This window comes from Penicillium canescens (genome assembly GCF_028828765.1).
Source record: "Penicillium canescens strain IBT 15451 chromosome Unknown utg000003l_segment0_segment0, whole genome shotgun sequence".
NCBI lineage: Eukaryota > Fungi > Ascomycota > Eurotiomycetes > Eurotiales > Aspergillaceae > Penicillium > Penicillium canescens.
In genome coordinates this window covers 1,782,001-1,802,833 of record NW_026703965.1, presented here as the reverse complement: position 1 = coordinate 1,802,833, position 20,833 = coordinate 1,782,001, and the positions used below count along the sequence as shown (strand labels likewise).

Sequence of the window (20,833 nt, the reverse complement as noted above, 5' to 3'; positions counted from 1 at the left end):
GCAAGTCGTTCTGCTTGTCCATTATTGCCTGTTACCTTTCGCCTCCAACCCAGATTGACGGCTTGGCCATAGTGCGCTGAAGCGTGGTTTCACTATTGATATATGTATTCTATAGTGCCTTGCATAATGCACATCAAAGCACTTTCTCGGATTTCCTCTTGGGAAGCAAGCTACATGTTCCTGCTGCTAGAATCCTTAAATTTGCAATATTCGGTCCCATTATGAAGACAATCTTCATTTGCTTATTGGTGAGGTCAACATGAATTCATAGGAAGGAATGAATGTCGAAATATGGAACACGTAATAAATCCGTGGTTACGTGCGGTGTCGATCTCCCCGAAATAGTCTCTTATTGTTCGACCGGAAACAATGGATCCGGGATAGACCTAAGGATACATAGCGCAACAAAGTACTGATCAAACCCTGGCTACTTGATTCACTGCGCCTTGTCGGGTTCACTACTTAAATCCCGATATACCCCGTCCACGGATTTTGATTACTAGTAGAGATTTTCATTACTTGGAATTGGCGGCATGATGTTTATATCACAATATCTGCCTCGCGCAGCCCTTTTATCAGCCTTGGCTGTGCATTTGGTACAAGCAGATACGAATGATCAAGTTACTGCCGAAATTAATCCTGGGACTTTCCAAAATCCGTCCGCACTTCTCCGTCCTCGGTTTCGATACTGGGTCCCCGACTCTAGTGTCGAAGAGACGACAGTGAGACGTGATATCATGTCGGGAGCAGCTATTGGCGTAGGAGGCGTGGAATTTCTGCCATTCTATAACTCTGGTGGTGTCCTTGGGGGTGCTCCTCCGGGGGATGATTGGTCTAAATATGGCTTTGGTACACCAGCATTCAACAGAATCTTTCAAACCGCATTGGAAGCTCATCGAGATGCTGGTTTGGTGATGGACTTTGCTATTGGCCCTAACCAAGGACAAGGCGTACCGGCCAATCCCGAAGATGAAGGGCTACAGTGGGATCTGGTAAGAGCCGAATTAAGTACGGGTGAGTGTGTATGAACTAGAGCGAAAGCTAATCTTGTTTTACGCTCACAGGTCCCTGCGTCAGAGGCAGTTGCTGCGGACGGCTCTTTTCGAGGAAACATCCCTGGTTGGGGAAGTGGAGACTTCCTCGCGTTGGTATCGGCGGAGATGGTCTCCTCAGAAAACATACAGAATGCTTCTCTTCCTTCAGGCACCCGAGTTGCTTCCTATTCCAGACTTATTCTGAAAGATGATACGCTTGCAGACCGGACATCCGAGGTGTCAGCAGGCGGTCACGTATCTCTTGCCTTTCCACCAAGTCTACACAGCTCCCGGTATCGGTTATTTGCATTCTACCAACACCTGACCCACTCAAAGAATCTGGAGGTATCGAAAAACGGGTCAAAAACAGTTTTCGATAATGGATCCTACAACGTTGACCACTTCAGCGCCCGGGGTGCAGAGACCGTGATCAGGTTTTGGGAAGAACATATCTTGAATGAAAACGTCAAATCTCTTCTCACACAGGTCGGAAATTATGGTATGTTTAGGCTTTCTGTCATGTTGGGTCAGTGCTAAATGATTTTTTTTTTTTTTTTTTTTTTTGCAGCTTGGGAAGACAGTGTGGAAATTAAATCCAACATCTCATGGACACCATCGCTTCCCAGTGTGTTTAAAGAGAAGTTCGGATATAGCCTGATCAAGTACTTACCTCTGATCATCTTTGGGAACAACAACGTTGCAATGCAAGCATCTGAGCCTGGGGCCATTGAGTGTCTTCTTGACACCCCTGACCAAGGTGTTGGCTTTGTCAATGATTACCGAGCCGCGTTGGTGGAAGGATACAGGCAGTACCTGAAGACCCTAACAGCATGGGTGCAGTCATCTCTAAACCTACAGATGTCTGCGCAGGTGTCCTATAATCTTCCCATGGACATGGAGGCCAGTATTCCGTTTGTGAATGCGCCCGAGTGTGAAAGCCTTGGTTTCATGGACAACATCGATGCCTACAGACAGTTTTCTGGGCCTGCCGTACTGGCTGGCAAAAGAGTCATTTCCAACGAGATAGGTGCAGTATCTATGGAGGCATTCCAGTATTTGATCTCCCGTCTGCTGTGGTCTATCAACCGCGCTGTTGTCGGGGGAGTCAATCAATTTGTGATCCACGGTCAACCTTACAGTGGCAATTACTGGTCAACAACATGGCCAGCTTACACCGCTTTCTCATATTTCTATTCCGAAATGTGGTCAGATAAACAGCCTGCATGGACCCACGGTCTCTCGGATGCTCTGGGGTATATTGGCAGACTCCAATACAGCCAACAGACAGGCAAATTAAAAACGGACGTTGCTGTTTATAATAAGCAGTCTGCGACAGACTTCACATTTGCATCTAGCCTGGCGAATCTTACGGACATTATTCACGATGGTAAGTATGACATGAAAATTCTACAGGTTACACAATACTGAAGGGAACTACTGATTTACAGGGTACAGCTACAGCTATATCTCTCCTGATAATTTCGACATTCCTCAAGCATATGTTCGAAAAGGGATCCTTGCTCCGGACGGCCCTGCCTACAAGGCTCTTGTCATCCCCAGTACTACACGCGTTACACTTGCCACAATCAACAAGGTTCGAAGATTTGCAGAGGCTGGACTACCGGTCATTTTGAGCGGTGGAGATCCATCCTACTATATGACTGGCGAGGCAAGCGACAAGACAAACTTTACAAGGGCGATTTACTCGTTGAAAGGAACAGAAAACGTCTACAGTGTCGCCAATGGAGAAATTGCTGATAAGCTCTCCTCACTGAGTCTGGATCCTCGACTCAGAGTACAATCCAGTGGTACATGGTACACAACCTGGCGTGAGTCTATGCATGAGAATATGCACTTTGCATTCATCTTTAATGATGGGGAGGCTAGCATAGGACACATCGAAGTATCCAGCGGGAGAACGCCGTATTTTTTTAACATGTGGACTGGGGACGTCAATCCGGTCATCAATTACCACGAGGCCAACGGCAAAATGGTTATTCCTCTCCACCTGGAATCAAATCAGACAGCCCTTATCGGATTCAAGGAGGAAATCCGAAAGTCGTTCAACCCAATTTCTCACGCCATTCAGGTGCCTTCTGCAGTTCTCGGGTACAATTACAGTGCAACTTCTCCACGATTGATCGACCTCCACATCGCTGCTGGAGGACTCGAAATGCCTCTTGTTCTGTCTACAGGCAGGAATTACAGTGATTTTCGGGGCCCAACAGCCGCGTCCAGCTTTCCAATTTCCAACTGGTCTTTGACTGCAGAGCACTGGGCAGCCCCGTCTAATATCTCTGATGCTTCACTGGTTGCGTCAAAGTACAACACGACGCATCATTTGTCATCGCTCACATCTTGGACAAAAATCCCTGGCTTAGTCAACGCCTCAGGAGTCGGTTACTATAGCGCTAGCTTCAGTTGGCCACCATGTACGGGCTCGGCTGATGGGGCATACATCATCCTTCCAAGGATCCCACACGCGCTTCGCCTCCGCATCAACGGGAAGGAACTACCGCCACTTGACTACAACGCACCCAGGATTAACATCAGTCCATATATAAAGCAAGGCCAGAATGAGATTTTGGCCATTGTGCCAACCACTATGTGGAACTATCTCAGAAGCATCTTTGATCAGATTAAGATGTCAGCGTTGCCCCCCTTGATCACCATCGCGGGCCCTGACCCTTTACCTGGGTTGGTCCAGAATGGACTGGTGGGCACTGTAAAAATCGTGCCGTATGTTAAAATGGCGGTTGCAGCATCGGGCAGAGTGGATGACTAGTATGACCTGACAGTATGAGCAGAAGTCTGTGTCTATTGGCGAGTTGTGGAGTCTCACTATCCATGTTGAATAAGAAGTCGGCCTTTGAGTATCTTCATACATTTCATTGTTACCAAATCGACCTTTATTTCTACTGCATTATTTGATAGGGTACCACTTGCTACCCGGATAGAAACAACAAGACGCGTGGTTTGCGTGTGGCGCAGGGATTCGGTACGCTGCAGGATTGGATTCTAATGGGTGTCAGTGGTATTTCCAAACAGGAGGCTTTTAGCGGGACATTCCTTTTACAAGCTGCTGTGTGAGTGAAAGGTCGCTTTCATACCAAGTCTGCTGCAACGACATATCACAGGTTCCTTCCGCCATATGATGAAAACAACCCGGTATTCTATCGAATCTTTTCAAGCCTGGAACAAGTCAGGCCATTGAACTGCGCTAGTTTTTATCAGAGACAACACTGATTCTTGAGCTTGTGTTTCAGCTCTGACCCATCGACCCCCGCTTCTCCCATATATATTACACCAAGCCCCTTGCGCTCGCAGTAGAGCATGTAGACTTCATGATCGCCTAGTGGCAGCCGGTTGGTAGAAGAGATCTTTGATGTGTGTAGTTTGATGCTAACTTTTTTTCTTTCAAAAAGGCCAAATGATATGGGATGCATGTCTTGGAAGTTGATACTTGTGGTAGGGTATTCCAAACTTTCTTTGCCGCTCACACCACACTCAATTGAATTTTGATGGACGTGGTTCGGTCAGTAACAGATCATAATCCATTTACCCGCCTGTCTCCTCACAGGAAGATCTCCTACTTATGCATCTTCTTCCGTTAGGTTGATAGCCTTATTTGGCCCCGGCCATCCGATCTCGTTCTAACTAGGACAAAGAGGTGGGAAACAGAAACCTAAAACCAATGTAGTTCGTGAAGAACAATGGGATGCACGGAGAACCAATCAAGAGTACACGGAAGCTGCAGAGTGAAATGAGAGCAATGAGCCACTTCCCAAGGGAAATGGAAAGGGCTTTAGTTCACTTGACGATGACAAGGTTTGCTATTCCCTCAACTGCTTATCCCAGAATTGTCTTTGGTCACGTCGCTTATCTTACCTGGCACCGCTTTTACGAGCGTGCTTAGAGTCGGGCTCTTCGAGTAAATTTTAGTCCGGGCTCAGACTTGGCTGCAAGTGGCACCATGTGATGGACCTCGGGATCAGTGGGTGCTAACTAGACTCCAAACTTAATTCTTAAAATCCACACTGTATATCTTATCCAAGTAAGCCGCATATCATTGATTTCATTTATATCGTGGATGATTGAGCCATCCTTCCTCCTCGGCAACCCATGTCCCCATTGGAAGAACGTGCGTGTATAACCAGATTTCCAACCTCTCAGAAGATTCGCTGTCGCTAACAGTTGACCTTGTCAAATCCAAACACGCCTGAAGATGCTCTATGATAGAGGTCTTACGAACACGGACATCCAACCGACTTTGAGTCATGGTAGCAATGCGACCTTTCCGCCGTGCTTTGTGATCAATGAAGCAGAGGACAAAATATTCTGACTCACATTCCCCTGTCGACTCGTTATCCCCACCATCAGATTGTCGTTTCTCCCATTGCATGCTCATACTTCGGCTACTAAACCTTCCATCGCTGTGCTCATCATTGAGAGTAAATCGATAACGCAGTTTGTGGTTTGCAGGACCTGCTGGGTGTGCACTGGCCTGCCATGTGCATTGCTCATTGCGAAAGTTTATCGTCGATACTTGTGTCGTATCGCGTGAACGGCACATTACGGTCACGACATCTTTCTTATGTGGACTGATACAATTCTCATCCCGTTGCTTTGGAGATCTCCCAGCTTGCTTGCGCACATTATGCGAATTGATGATATAGGGCTCATCGCAGGTTGCATAGATGTCACCAGACCTCATTTTGGGGCGCTGGTGGAAGTCAGGCGTCAATTTCGGTTTGCGAATTGATGGATGCCATAGTTCCATGACTGGGCGGGACCGGCCGTTGCTTGTGAGTTGTTGGAATTGGAGTAAGAGCTTAGGTGTCAGGCAAAGTGACGATTTCGGCGGTGGTCGTGCGATCAGGAAGCTCGCTTGTATCTTGCTTCGTGTGGGCTGTGGTGTTGGCCTAAATTCCTAGCTTAGACATGCAACTTTGGAGAAACAGCTTTGATGGTCCGCTTACAGCTCGTCACTTGTTGCATCGCTTTCAGTGTCCATGAATGCGGTATTGGGCTCAAGTCGCACAGAAACAGTACTGATTGATTCGAGTGAAAGAGAAAATTCTGAAAGTGAATGCTTCTTCTGTTGCCTCGTCAATGAATGCTTGAGGGGTTTTATGTCGATACTTAAATCCCGTCTGGGTCTGCTCGTATTCGTTTCATCTTTAATGGTGGGATACTTCTAAAGCTTTCATAATACCTCTAAATCGAATTCATACGATCAATGAATGCAAGTGATACCTCAAGCATATTGTCGAAATGGTACCTACTAGGCAGCTTCCAAAGTTTGGCATGATTGAAATTTTAGCGGTTGATCACGCCGATGTTGGGTGGACCCAAGTGCATTAGTGTACGATTACGAGTCGGGTGGCTCCCGAGGTCCACTCTAAGAAATTTTGAATGGCCCTATCAACTCTGAGCGTTCGACCAATTAAAGGGGCAAACCTTAAAAGTCTATCTTATTCGTAATCGTACACTAAGATGAAACGGTCGACCAGTTCCAGATTCACGTGAGGCTGGTACTGGACTGATGCTCAATTTTTATGTAGTCAAGTGGCGTTGAACTCGGGGATTTTTCGCTGTTTTGTCTCATATTGTCAACTTGAGTTTTCATCCAATTGTCCATCAATTGTTGGTCTTCACATATGGAAACGAAGTAAATCTCGGTTCCCTGTCTTTTTTCCGAAACTAGCTGAGCCCACGACCGGGGATCCCCGTCAGTAAGAACAGGGACTATGTAGGCAGTGCAATTATCCATTGGCTTGTTCGAGAGACGCAACTGCGCAGCTAAATGGCCCATTATAGCTTATCTTGATGCTATGAGGGCCTGTCTTTGTGCCGCAGGGATATTTTCAGATACATTCCATCAACTCAAGTTCACTTTTCATCTTCCCCCTGTGTAAAAGATCCCACCTCGTTGTCGGACACTCGCCTCTATCAGGCATTTGGGATTAATCTCGTCTTAAATATCGAAAATCTCAAGTATATCCTAGGTGGCCATGTTCTCGACAGTCAACAACGGATACAGAATTTATATTCGATATCAAAGGGTGAAGAGTAAACCAAAAAAGCCGTAAATCAGCGCTGACAACGATCGCGGACCGTACCGGCGTCCAAGTATCTGTAATGTGTTTGGTAAAGCATTGCACGTTATAAGAATTGCCTAGGTATGTATGCAATAAAATGTCACAAACATTTTCACGCCTTTCGGAGACGGAATTAACTAGAGAGCTGAATGTGTGTACTTCGTGCAGAACATTTGGTCGTATGGGTTATAAGCATCACTATACAAATAGGACGAGCTGTGTTCACTATAAAAGCATTCCCGTTCACTCGCACAGTGCTTTTTTCGGTGTGTCCATGCCTTAGGACTGTTCCTCCCTGTCGCAGTTGACAATACTCCACGGTGTATATCATTTTCCATAACGTGCATGATACAGACCGGACAAACAAAGTACACAAACGCTTTGGTCCACGAACTCCTCAATGGTATATCCAATCAACTCATATCATGAAGGTTAACATAGGTTGGAGTTTTCCCAAGCGTAGCGCTATCATCCAGCATTTTGTACGGTTTCCAATGATGGAAAAGCACCTGTACAAGAAACATAGGAAGGGTATCAAAGAGATACATATAGACCTCATGTGAAACGAGATATCCATCGTGTCCCTGTAAAAACTCTATCACCCGGTATACACACCGAAAGATGATCAGGACAGCCATCAGGAAAAGGATGTGTAGAAGAGTTCCCCAAGGGGCTCCTAAGAAGCCTCCTTGGCTTTGACGAATTCGCAGTGCGAACTTCACTGACACGAAGAGGAAAAACCCAAAAAAGAGTAGCTGGAAAATGAGGCCGAAAACAATCACTTTCTGGCCAATGCTAGACAGTCCAGATATAGCCATGAGGCCCCCTCCACTGCATTGTAAGAGGAATGCAATAACGTCGCCGATAACAAAGATTCTGGTGACTTTTGTGGGAGCAATGATAGATAATTCGGGCCGCTTCGTACATTGTACAATGCGTCCGTATAGCATGTAGATCGTCGCTGCGTAAAGTGAAGGAGGAAGGAGGATCAAAAGTGATTGACTAATGTACGGAGCCAGGCTTTCTGGACTTTTGGCAGAAATAGCGCGGCAGATATATCCCGCAGCCATCACTAATTTGTGTTAGCAGGCTTCGAGAAGAAGGCGAGTGTAGCACATCGCAGAATGAAAAGGATACTGACTGATGGAGCCAATTATAAATGCGGTAAAAAACCAGGCTCTGGCCTTGAAAAAAGCGTGCCAAATATGAAGTGCTGCGCTTGTGGCAAAGACTAGTGCAAATATCACACTGGCAGCGATACTTGGATCATAGTTATAAAGGGCAAACCCATCATCATTTGCCATTGCTGAGCTGCGTATAAGAGAACGAGCCGCCGACGTGGGCGATGGATAAAGGAAGAACAACTCTAGCTTGGGGCCGCTGCTTGTTGGTTGTTTTACAATGAAGTAAACGGAGCCAACGTCAAATGAGTTAGTTTGGATCCAGGAGAAGATGAGGGAATGAAATTCACAGAACCGGGTTCAAGATTGGCAATCCGGACTATATATATTTACAGCATTGAAGACCCAACAGATAAACAGTTGTTTCCCAGATAAAATAGCCGAACCCAAGTTAACACCTAGCTTGATAGCTGCCACTAGTGGGTTAAGAGGATATTTTCCATCTAGTATTCCCACAGAAGATGTTAAATTTAGAGTACGAATACGAAAGCATTGCTACTAGTACGGAGTACCGCCGCATGTATACCACTTTCTACTGTTAACGGAGAGGCCGAATAAGAAATTTTTAGCCTTTGCCTGATTCCTATCCCCACATCCTACGCCAAGGGTCCATTGGTGGGGCATGCGGTTGCAGGGCCACTGCTATAATTTTCTTGATGGGGCAAATGACGGAACAGTCTCGGAGAATCCTCTACACATTACAGATGCAAGAAGATACGAATACGATACGGTAATATTTGGGTTCGCTGAAAGCCAGACTATTGGCATCGGTAAATTCCACTGTATAGTTTCCGTATAAGAACAGTACGGTTACTATACGGAGTAGCCGCCATAAGGAGTAATAGGTTTCCAGGCGCCCATAGCACCGTTAGTGTACGAAAGCATACGAAAATGAACCAACAAAATAAACTGAAGGGAAGACTATAAGAACAAACAGGGCCGTAAGGTTTACTTTCATTAATTCCATCTCTCATATCCTCTGCCCTGTTTGTCCTTTTACAATTATAATAAGGCAGCTATCTTGTTGAAGGGAAGATGTCGACTCAGTCTGGCAACGAAACTGCAGCATGGGCTTATTACCGATACTCCCCATCTCTGGTTGCGGCTATCATTTTCACTGTACTGTTCGGTCTGACAACGTTTGCACATCTTTATCAACTAGCCAGACATCGCACATGGTTTTTCATTCCATTTGTCATAGGCGGATTCTGTAAGTGCATCTATTTGTTCCCTTCATCTCTGAATCGTGAATCGGAAACCCAACTGACATAATGAATTTCCTAATGTAGTTGAATGGGTTGGATATGTTGGACGCATCCTATCTAGCCAAGAGAGTCCCAATTGGACCATGGGCCCTTATATCCAGCAAAGTTTGCTCCTTCTGCTTGCTCCAGCACTCTTTGCCGCTTCAATTTACATGATACTGGGCCGAATGATCCTCCGTCTTGATTCAGAGAAGCTCTGTATCTTTAAGAAAAAATGGTTGACCAAATTCTTCGTCGCTGGGGACATCTTATCTTTTTCAGTGCAAGCAGCCGGTAAGCAGAGAATTTTCCCAAGGTTTTATTGTTTTAGCAATGGAGCAGGCTAACCGGCATATGCGGGACTATAGGTGGAGGAATTATGGCTGGTGGCTCGTGGGGTGCCCTTCACTTGGGTGAAAAGATCGTCGTCGCAGGCCTGATTATCCAGGTTCTCTTCTTCGGCTTCTTCATTATCACAAGTGCTATTTTCCATATTCGCCTTCGCAAATCACCAAGTGAACAGTCACTCGCGCTCTCGGGTATATGGCATAAGCACGTCATGGTTCTCTACGTTGCCAACATTCTCATCATGGTTCGTTCCATATTTCGCACAGTCGAGTACGCCATGGGGAACAATGGATACCTGCTCCGCCACGAGGTATTCCTGTATGTTTTCGATGGATTGCTGATGTTCTCGGTTATGCTACTGTTCAACTTCATCCACCCCAGTGAACTTCTCGCCTTTTCGCGGGGTAAGCACTCATGAGTTTATATAAATGTGGCATTATTGATTATTCGTTATTTGTTGGGTCGTTGCCTTTTTTTTTTTTTCTTTTTTTTTTTCCTTTCATCTGTTCAGGTTTGGGTACAAGGGGTTTACGTGTAATGAAATGAGACATAATTTGAGCATATTTGCAAAGTCAGGAGCGTTTAGCTGTGCCAATGCACCGCCTATCATTTGAACCTATTTCATGTCACCTATAAGGGCAAATCGATCTTAGTTGATCCAAGTGATCCATGTAAAGCACTGCTATAAAATGCTAGGTATTCTGTTCAAGCTATTGAGGCACTACTGGTAGTGGAGCACGCGTTTAAGGCTGACCACTGAACTAGACAAAATAACCACTTTTGGTATCCATTGGTCTGCAATAAACATTACTTCTTGCATTGCAAACCCCTATTTGCTCCTATTCGGTAGTTATATGAAAAAGTCTGAACCCTTGTGTAGTTTTCAGAGCCTAGAAATTAGTTCAAGCAGAAACTAGAAAACCCGAACCATGGAAATCGCGGCTGAATGGGGTAATCTTGATGCCTGGATGTGCAGGTGGAATGACTTAGGTAATATATCTAGATCTCATTTAACGTTAACATACTTTTAGGGCGGGCCCACTGGATGATACCTTCCTTACATTTTCAAGCTTGCACAGCCACACCTCAAATAATCCCACTTGACTCGTTTTTGTCACTCCCGATAGCTTCTTAATTTTGACACGATTCTGCCATGCCGTCACGACGGTCTCATCGCAAATCTCGCGACGGGTGCATTCTTTGCAAACGCCGACGAGTCAAGGTACGCGAACCTTTTTACTTCGTACATCAGCTATGCATGTAGTATCTTATCCAATCACTGACGGCATACAGTGCGATGAGCGTCGCCCTGAATGTACGAATTGCATGAACCGAAGTACTACCTGCCGGTACGCCTCAGAAGCTTCCGTGATGTCACCCCGCTCGAATACCGAAGAGTCTTCTCCTTGCTCATTGCCGATCCATCCTTTTCTTGCATCCGCTCAGACACACTCCACATCTATTACAGAGGATCATACATGTATACCGAACAAACAGGCGGAGGGTGCAGGAAACCTTCCACAAACCTCAGACCTTAATATTCGCGACATGGAGCTTCTTCTCCACTGGTGCTCCTCGACTTACGTGACGATGGCACATACCAAAGAGGCTGAAGATGTATTCCAATTTCTCTTGCCCACAGAGGGCCTGACATATCCCTTCGTGCTTCACGGTGTGCTAGCATTGTCTGCGCTTCACATCGCACGAACAGAGAGCCGAAGTAACAGCTCGAGTTATTTCTCTATTGCTTTAGAGCACCAGAATCGTGCACTCGCTTTATTCCGGCCTAAAGTCCTTTCGCTCGACCGCGAGAACAGCCATATCGTGTTTGTTTTTTCCGGCATACTCTTTCAACTAGCGTTCGCGATGTCGCCCTGTTCTCCATTCGCAGAGACTTATGACCCCATCCGTGATCTTCTTCAAGGGTTCGATCTATGCAGAGGGCTCCGCGAAGTGATAGGCCTCTCATGGCACTGGGTCAAAGAAGGGAGAATTTCAGACGTGTTGCTACGCGTGGATGACAAGATAAGATGGCCCCTTTCTGATGTAATTCAGGAAGCTTTTTCGACCTTAAAGCGTTTCAATGAGAATCGTGGAAAGGAAATCAGCACTCACGACACAGGTTGCTATGCCTCTGCTATTGACTATCTGACAGACTTGATGGAAATATTCCAGGACAAACCCCGTAGGGTTGAACTGGCTTTGAGATGGCCATTTGAACTCACAGACAAGTATTTGGACTTGTTGAGGGGACATGACCCAATGGCACTCGTTATCCTAGCGCATTATTGTCTCATACTTCATCATTCCAGACACCAGTGGTGGATGGAGGGTTGGAGCTTACATCTTGCACGTTCTATTTGGAATCTTCTTGACGGGTACTGGAGACCATCAGCGATCTGGGTTCTGAAAGAAGTGGGGCTCGATGTTACAATGTAATTGACCATCCAGGTCTACGACCTTTTCTTAAGGATTATTGGATTGCCGAATCTAATGACTGGACTCAATCGTGTCTCCAGCCGGAGAACTCAGCAGTGAATTTGAACGGCCATCAATTCCGACTGCTTTTCTTAGTTCTACATACGGTATAATGAAAATTTTACGTCAATTCCGGAATCTTTACCTATTCCTAGCATAAGGAATACTCACATCTTCTGACATGATTCATTCTATCTCAGCCTGGACTGACCTTGAGACTTTACCGCGACGCCTTGGAGCCGTCCAGTATGGATAAGCGGAGATACTGGTTAGAAAGTCCCCCGTCATTGTGCTAGGTTAGGACCTTACAGACACCCTTGGAATCTTGAAGATTCCGGCATGGTCCGTGGATTCAATCAAATACATTAAAGTACCAGTGAGCCTCCTTTTAGCCCTGCAGCTCGTTTCTTTCTAAAGGAGCACGCGAGCAGCCTGTCCTGTCTTTGCGGAATGACATGATCTGAGTGATTTATTGTACAGCGCCAAGCAATTGACCCAATATCTGTACTAGTCATACTATGACCCAGATCCGAACATTGCCTTGTTATTATTCATTGAAAATGGCTGCTTTGAGTAAAAAAAATCAGAAGCTAACTGGTGATACATGAATATAAACAACCACTGTTCATTTTCCAGCCTCGTGAAATCGGACGAATACGTTTATCGAAGCTGTAGTGATGCTGTATTGATTTAGCTTTGTGTGTTGGGAGTCATAACTATCCAGTTCATCAAACCTTTGGGCCATTCGAGCAACCACATCTCCTGCCTCAATAAGAGCAAATTGCTGGCCCAAGCATATACGAAGTCCACCGTTGAAGGGGATATACTCCCATCCAGATTTTCTTCCTTCCCAATGATCTGTATTGTATTGGTTCCGCATCCGCTCCCCAGATGTCTTTACGGCGGTGTAAGACAGGCAAAGTAACATACTTCTCAGCCTTTTATGATGTACACTGACGATAAACCGTCCGTCCACTCCACCACCTCGCGGGTAGATGTATTCTTTGTCGCCTGTCGGGCATTGACTGGCACCGAGGGAAATAATCTCCATGCCTCGCTCATCACGTATTGAAGATACGGCGCAGACCCGATTCGCCCAGCCCGGGAACATTGGAAAGGTTTTATTGGTCGACTGTACCCTATCAACCGTTAACTATACCAACTTATAACTTATACCTTAAATGACTGATACATAAGCCCATATATATCCCAGCGATTACCTGCCGTGGCATGAAATTTCTCAGCCGACCTGAAATCCAATTTCAATCTCACACACACAGAGCCAGTACAAGATGCCATTCCAAAAAGGGCGACTATATCTGTCGTTTCGAACACGGATCCGGCACCACACAGCCTGAGGACGGAACCTTCGCCGAATATATAGGATTCCCGACGGAATGAGCTTCCAAGATGCTGTGACGCTGGGGCTTGGTGTTACTAGCGCTGCCCTAGGACTTTATCAAAGTCTCAAACTTGCTCTGCCTGTCTCCCCAATTTCAGTTCATGAGCGGGTGTCCTTGATTTACGGAGGTTCGACAGCCACTGGAACTCTGGCAGTTCAATTTGCCAAGCTGTCTGGCTATGAAGTTCTTACCACAACTCCCCTCGCAACATTAAAGAGGTGAAAGAGTTTGGTGCCGATATCGCGTTTGAATATAATGATCCAAACACTGCCGACGCGATCAGAGAGCGAACGAAGGATGGTCTCTTGCCAATGATGTTGTGATTATTCTACAAAACAGTAATCAGCAAAAGCCGAGACGGGCTTTCAGTGTCAGACAAGTAAACAGCCCTCATGGAAACTATGCGAGATACCGAAATGCTAGTTTCATGTGGATTCGACCTTGTTGTTAGATTTGAGTTTTCCAGTCCCACAAATAAAGAAGATATCCATAAGCTATGCGTACAAGATAAGAACAGTTCTACCTGAGCAGGCGAGCACCTTAGTGCTGAATTGTGATCATAAAATATGGATAGGAGGGTATGACGTACTCTGCGCCAACCCATTGCAAATGCACGCCGAACCCCGACGCGAGGAAATCCCGGAAAGCTACAGAAAATGGTGTCCAATAGTCTTGGTGAGCTTTTGAAAATCAATAGTCCATAGCATATCCTCCTCGTCCGGCATCACCGCCATGACCTCCCCTGTCACCATGGGAAGCATCGCCATAATCATCTAGCGACCTGTAGTGGTATGCTGCATGGTCACCACGGCCACGACCTCGTCCACGGGAACCTCTGTTGGCACGTCCACGTGCGTTACCTCGGGCACGGCCACGATAGGCTCCTCTTCGATGACTTTCGTCGAAGTAATGACCGCCACCACGCTGGTGGGAGCTGTGATTGCCACGGGCGTGAGATAATTGCCCTTCGTAGCTGGCATGGGTGGTGTGAGCCAAGGTACTGTCATCGCGATCCTGGAAACGTCGCTTATGGCTTTTGTTCATCGTGTGTTGGTCTTCGGTCTCGATCTTCAAGACAACCTTTTCTCCGACAACAGTGTCGAATGTCATGGCCATGTCGGCCGAAGCAGGGTGCCAATTCTGAATTCTCCCTGCGTCAACGAGGCGAGCACCTTTGCGCACAGCTAGTACTACAAGCGGCAGTGGGTTATCCGTATACCACGGCTCTGTTGCCGAAACGGGTGCCACGCGGGCAGCCCAGATCTTATTTTCAAAGGTTCCGGTACCGGTAACCTTCCACTTGATTGTCTTGCCCATGCCTCCAACCTTCTCCAGGATGGAGCGAGGAGCTGGGCGTGGGGTGATTAGAATGCTGTTAGCCATGTATTTGAGGTCATTTGAGTCAGCGAGACCGGGGGGTAGTGCTGGAACCAGCAATTTTTCAGTCATGCTGTTTGAGTCTTCTTGGGAAAGAAGATATCCAGTGTAGAACACAACCCGTTTGATGCTTAAACGCCCATTGCGTATGTTCTTCGTGGATAGAGAAGGCTCGCGCAATGCAAGGTTGTGAGAATTAATCATGCGCTGCACCTCAGCTGTTTCGGTTACAGGATCGAGGTATGTGCAGCCTTCAGATACCTGGATGACTTCAGCGAGGATGGGCACACGTGTGGTGGTGGCAAGGGCCCCAATCTGAAGTTTTTTGTTCGTGTCCTCGAAGAATTCCCGGAATGCTTTCACACTAGCAGCTTGTTAGCACCTAAAGACACTCGAAGTATCCTCTCATGACTCACTGCTTGACGCGGTCCTCATAAACGCGGATCTCTTCAGCCTGCTCGTAAGTGAAAACCAGATCTTCAAGGAACGTCCGTTTAAACTCAATGGTCGACGAAAATCGCTGTCCGTGCGGACCAACCTCCGGCTTGAGACCGATGAGATCGAATTCGAGTTTTTGACTTGCAACCATCCGCTTGATGATATCGGCAAAGCCAGCCTCGCTGCGGCCGGTCAACAGTACTGTGAGAGCATCCTTCTGTTCCATACTCATGCGCACCAAGCGAAGCTTTTGGAAGTTAGTTGATCTGTTCCTGGGGTGCAAGGTATATCGGAAGTCACACGATTTGTTCATTCCACCATTTTTCCCATGCACGGGGCTCTTCAACCTCCATGCCCTTGCCTGTCGCACCAAGGATGTTTGGGTCGTGCCACCATCCTCCATTGGCAAAGTGGTCGACTGATTGAAGGAATCCGATAGATGATCCATGCCAGATCTGCGGGTTTGGCAAGGGACTTAGAAATACTGGAAGGTACAGCTATTAGCGACGGTTTGAGAATGGTGAAATCGAAATCAATTTCAGGGGTTCTCACGGGTATTGTCGAAGTCGTAAACGTGAATTGCGCGGATCTTGCGCATAGCTGTAGTGATAATCGCGTTTGTCAGTACTTCCCAAGGCTGGTTGATTAGGCTTGGGTTCTTACCCGGAAGTTCCTTATTCACAATAGACCAGCGCCGCAGCGAGGTAATGGTGTGCGGCCTATTAGAGGCGTGCATTCCGCTGGTGGTGCTGTGAGACATGTTCGGAGCTCCAAGGCGCGCAAGCTTCTCAGAAACGACGGCTTTGGCAGACCGCATGCTATGGCCTTGTAAAGTCAGAAAAAGATAGTCTTAGCGCATTTCGAAGAAAAAGTTGAATCGCGAAAAAAAAAACGACGAAGCGATGAAGCGACGAGGCGACGACACAAGGAAAGAGCTGAGTTCGCGGAAGAAAAGCGCCGGGGAGGTTTTGCCGCCCGCTGAACGTGACTCCACCAACCTTCTGTATGGACGATGATGTACGACAGGAAATTCTCCAACGAACTCTACAGGAGGTGGAGGAGGCTGATGTCGCCAATCCCTGTGTCATTTGTCTAGACAAAATCACCGAACCCTGCGTGGCACAGCCATGTCATCATGAAAACTTCGACTTCCTGTGCCTCGTCAGTTGGCTGGAGGAACAGCCTACCTGTCCACTATGTAAGGACACACTGCGCGTGTCTTCTGACTGGAGCTGACGGACAGTACAACAGGTAAGAGCGAGCTGACAGCCGTGAAATACGAAGTCCAAACCCCGCAAGGCCCGAAGCTGTACAAGGTCCCACCGCGGACCACGAAGCCTCCCACCTCAACGGCACCTCGATCGCGTCCAGGAGCTCGTCATGGCCCGCGAGGAGGGCGCAACTTTACACAACCGCCGCGTCCACAGCCCGATGATCCGCTCCAACGCCGGCGCAATGTGTATCGCAATCAAACATACTCCATGCGTGTCGGGACCAATCGCCTATCGCAATACCGAGAAATGACACCGGATCTCTTCAATCGCGATGAAGAGCTCGTGAGACGAGCTCGGAAGTGGATCCGCCGTGAATTGAAAGTATTCAGCTTCTTGAACCCCGAGGCGGAAGAGGAAGAGCGGACGCCTCAGCAAGTGTCACGTCCGGGACACCAACGGCTGGAGAATCGCAGAGCGAACAATGCCGAGTTTCTTCTTGAGTATGTCATCGCCATTTTGCGAACGGTCGATCTCAAAGGTAGTACTGGACAAGCGGAGGAGCTGTTGCGCGATTTCATCGGACGTGAGAATGCTCGTTTGTTCATCCATGAATTGCAGGCGTGGCTGAGAAGTCCCTACACATCCTTGGAGGACTGGGACCGCCATGTGCAGTATCCGAATACTGCGCGAGGTACTTCCGACAGAGGAGAAGGGGAATCTCATGAGTTTGATCGCAGTCCGCGTTCTGTGAGCAATCGGGGCAGGGCTCAATCGTTTCGACGACGGCCATACAGATCACGGTCTCAAGAGGCGCTTGATCGGTCTAGGCGGCTGCAACATGCTCAGCAACGATATCACCCGTATTGACGGGGAAGTCTATCTGATTCCAAAGCGGAGCTTGGGTGTGGTAACGGGCTGCCTCGGAATCGCCTCAGCATGTCTTCCATTCATCTCATTTTTTGATAGAATGGCCATCTGGGCGTAGCAAATAAACATCTACGAAGTTTGGAATGCAATTAGATACCTCAGCGAGTTTAGCCAATATGAATATTATGATCTCGATACCTAAGCGTCTGGAGGTAACTAAATCGCTTAGTCCAAAATGACAGGGATATATGCATGCTATGAATGACTCCGAATGAATAGTTAGTACCTATGCTGAATATGAATGCATTCGTCACATCATGAAAGCCAAACCAAGGCTGATGAACGCCTATCTCCGGCGGAAGCGTCCCCCTCTACCCCGTGAACTTCCCCTGTTCCCAATTTTCAATGATCGATAGTTCGCATGAGCTTGAGGGTTAACCTTTCGAGCATGAGGTCTCTTCTCTTCAGGCGCAGCAGCAGTCTTGGAAGGTTTACCCAGGCACGCTTGCTCCTTCGGTTTCGCCGCAGAAGAGGATACAGCCTCCTTGATCCTCTCCGAGAAACTCTTCGTCCTAGATACAGGCTTAGGCCTCTCGCCGAATTCAGGGTCATCATCCGAGTCTGGATTAAACTCTGCTTCTGTGTCCAGTTCAGGCTCTAACATGTTTGGAGCTGCAGCATCTTCTTCCGCACGCTCAATATCACTGGGGACATCATCCCAGCCGTCATTGGCATCATTGGTACCAGTCGCCTGTTGCGTCTCTGGAATGGCTGCCAACTCATCGTCACTTCCCGAGAAAAGATCCTCCTCGGCAGGAGCGGGCTGCTGCTTAGGCTTAGGCTGGTTGACCACCGGCCTCATGACCACTCTCCGTGTCGTCCGCTTCTGGCCCTTCTTCTTGTACTTCCGGTTGACATCCGGATTCTGACTGTCCTCGACCTGGTTCTTGGCCGCTTCTTCTGCTTCTGCCTCTTCCTCCATCTCACGCATCACTTCCCAATCGTCCTCCATGCGGTCCTCTTCCATGTCCCGCAGTCCCTGGACCAAATGTGACAATCCTTTACTGGCGAATTGCTGTGGCTTTCGCGAGACAATAGGACTGAGTCCTTGGCCACCATTGCTTGCGCTGGGTAACGGATACCGACCGGAATTCGAACGACGAAGAAAGGTGGGTGTCCCAGAGTGAGCAGCCTGTGGTGATATATCAGTCGGGTGTGAGGCTTCGTTGTTCTGTGCCTCTTCATTATCTTCCGCTTCCACCATAGCAGCATAGCGCATTGTCGTCGGTGTCGCAAACAGATTCGCAAGATAGAACTGCTTAGTCGAAGAAGCCGGGGTGCGTGCCAGTCTTGGTGTTTCCTGCTGTGGCTCTTCCTCTGGATCCTCTGGAATCGTCTCAACCGGCCTTCGTTTGGATGGTGTTCTGAATCCCGCAGCTAGGTTACTCGTCTGCCGCTTTACGGAGGGCGTTCCTCCACTCCCTCCCGACTCGGATAGCATATCGAAAAGACCCAGTGTTTTCCCATCGCGCTGGGGAGTTGGGCCGATTGCAGCTTTCAATGGTGACTGCGCTGTCTGATGTGTGCTAGGACTGAAGAGTCTGCGAAGGGTTGATGGTGAATCGTACGGATCGAGTTGCGCAGGGTGGATTTTGGAGGTGCGGTTATTGGACGGAGTCGCAAACAGGCCTTTAGAGGACTTGCGCGGGGTAGTTTGGGAATATGCGTCATCCGGACCGGTGGGTGATGCGTGTTTCCGCTTTTTAGAGTGGCTTTCTATTGTTTCCTGTCGGCGGTTTTCGCGTCGAGTCAGGGAGGCCTCGAGGGCCTTTAGTCGACTGTATTCTTTGTATTTCGCCGCTAATGTACCCAAAAGGATTGAATATCAGTTATTGATTCCATTGAGGTCCTTGCTGCGGCGCGAAAGACTCGACCTACCGATATCCGGGTTCTTTTTGATATCATCGCGTCCGGCTTTCTTGCCCCCATTTGCTGACGCGAAAGCTTTCTCCCATGTTTTTAAATCGGCACGAATATTGACAGCTTGAGCAGCGACCTCTGCACTAGAATTTAGAACATTGTCTGCCATTATCGCATACTGAGAATAAGATCGGGGTCGAAGTCTGGATCCCAAAGTGACCGACGCGTCACGAAACTACTTAACGCGGTGACATTGCGCGTCACATGATCCCTTTCAAGATCAGACATCTATGCTTAATTACACTTGAATAGTATTTATATTATGATTTCTGTGTTAATAAGCTACATAAATGTAAACCTGGAAATACAAGATTTTTGAATGCGTGTACGTAAGTTATCTCTCAACTTCTACAAGCACAAGTATCGATTCTTTCCTGGATTTGAAATGATAACTCCTCCGTTAATGGGCTATTTGCTTTTGTAATAGCACTTTCAAAAATTCCTATTAAAGCGCAGTGCAACCAGGATTTCTCGTTGCTCCGTATATATATACATTTCCTAGTATCCTAGTATCCCATCCACCCACCTTCCCGCGCACCCTTTCTTTGAAACGAGACCTAATTGCCCTCTGCAGCGTATGTCTAGGAACTTGAGTAGAAACAGCCGTCAATTTGATATAGTCAAGGTCATCGTTGGACCCAAAGTAAGTCCAGATTAAACCCCGTCAATCGGAAGGCCCGCATCGAAAAGCTCCGCTAACTGTAGAGATAGGAAATAGTCTTCACTTTGCAACCTATTGTATCTTGCATGTTTGACAGCGATCATAATGAGTGATAATTGAACAACGTAACGTAGTGAGACTTAGCGGTGCCCATTTCAAATATGATTAATCACCCAATTTTAAACAACTACAATCCGAGGCACTCGAAAATGCGTAAAAAAGAGGCGTAAACAGAGAGACCAAAATACGACAAAAACAATGGCTGAAACGGTATACTGGCTTTGAAGCTGGGTCTCGTGTCGAGACTGTCCAATACTTCATCAGTGGCACTGTATACACATTTATGACCCTTGTTGTATTACGCCGTTACTTTCCAATAAGTCATAGAGTCATTCATCTTCTCTTAAGAGTGTGCATAAGGTTCTTCTTAGATTCTCCTTTCTTCTACATATCTTCGACATACTTAACCAGTTTAGCTGTGCGTTATTATCCAAAAGCACTAGAGAC

General features: G+C 47.2%; 7 protein-coding genes across 7 annotated transcripts; 4 read left to right on the top strand and 3 right to left on the bottom strand.

The window, feature by feature from the left end:
• Nucleotides 1-536: 536 nt before the first annotated feature.
• N7446_004120 (uncharacterized protein) lies at nt 537-3,819 on the top strand (the record flags this gene model as incomplete). Its single annotated transcript, XM_058512869.1, has 4 exons — nt 537-992; nt 1,065-1,533; nt 1,603-2,421; nt 2,483-3,819. The coding sequence occupies 4 exons, from the start codon at nt 537-539 to the stop codon at nt 3,817-3,819; spliced, it is 3,081 nt and encodes a 1,026-aa protein (XP_058374198.1).
• Nucleotides 3,820-5,109: 1,290 nt separating this feature from the next.
• N7446_004119 (uncharacterized protein) lies at nt 5,110-6,048 on the bottom strand (the record flags this gene model as incomplete). Its single annotated transcript, XM_058512868.1, has 2 exons — nt 5,110-5,956; nt 6,014-6,048. The coding sequence occupies 2 exons, from the start codon at nt 6,046-6,048 to the stop codon at nt 5,110-5,112; spliced, it is 882 nt and encodes a 293-aa protein (XP_058374197.1).
• A 3,303-nt stretch (nt 6,049-9,351) lies between these two features.
• On the top strand, nt 9,352-10,326 carry N7446_004118 (RTA1 domain-containing protein; the record flags this gene model as incomplete). The annotated part of the gene is made up of 3 exons (XM_058512867.1): nt 9,352-9,526; nt 9,606-9,854; nt 9,929-10,326. The coding sequence occupies 3 exons, from the start codon at nt 9,352-9,354 to the stop codon at nt 10,324-10,326; spliced, it is 822 nt and encodes a 273-aa protein (XP_058374196.1).
• Nucleotides 10,327-13,783: 3,457 nt separating this feature from the next.
• Nucleotides 13,784-14,011, top strand: N7446_004117 (uncharacterized protein; the record flags this gene model as incomplete). Its single annotated transcript, XM_058512866.1, has 1 exon — nt 13,784-14,011. The coding sequence occupies one exon, from the start codon at nt 13,784-13,786 to the stop codon at nt 14,009-14,011; it is 228 nt and encodes a 75-aa protein (XP_058374195.1).
• A 468-nt stretch (nt 14,012-14,479) lies between these two features.
• On the bottom strand, nt 14,480-16,421 carry N7446_004116 (rRNA 2'-O-methyltransferase fibrillarin-like protein; the record flags this gene model as incomplete). Its single annotated transcript, XM_058512865.1, has 5 exons — nt 14,480-15,530; nt 15,583-15,851; nt 15,907-16,088; nt 16,157-16,204; nt 16,268-16,421. 5 exons carry the CDS (start codon nt 16,419-16,421, stop codon nt 14,480-14,482), a joined length of 1,704 nt encoding a protein of 567 aa, XP_058374194.1.
• A 188-nt stretch (nt 16,422-16,609) lies between these two features.
• On the top strand, nt 16,610-17,685 carry N7446_004115 (RING finger domain protein; the record flags this gene model as incomplete). Its single annotated transcript, XM_058512864.1, has 2 exons — nt 16,610-16,802; nt 16,856-17,685. 2 exons carry the CDS (start codon nt 16,610-16,612, stop codon nt 17,683-17,685), a joined length of 1,023 nt encoding a protein of 340 aa, XP_058374193.1.
• A 346-nt stretch (nt 17,686-18,031) lies between these two features.
• On the bottom strand, nt 18,032-19,774 carry sld2 (the record flags this gene model as incomplete). The annotated part of the gene is made up of 2 exons (XM_058512863.1): nt 18,032-19,545; nt 19,624-19,774. The coding sequence occupies 2 exons, from the start codon at nt 19,772-19,774 to the stop codon at nt 18,032-18,034; spliced, it is 1,665 nt and encodes a 554-aa protein (XP_058374192.1).
• Between the last annotated feature and the right edge of the window lie 1,059 nt (nt 19,775-20,833).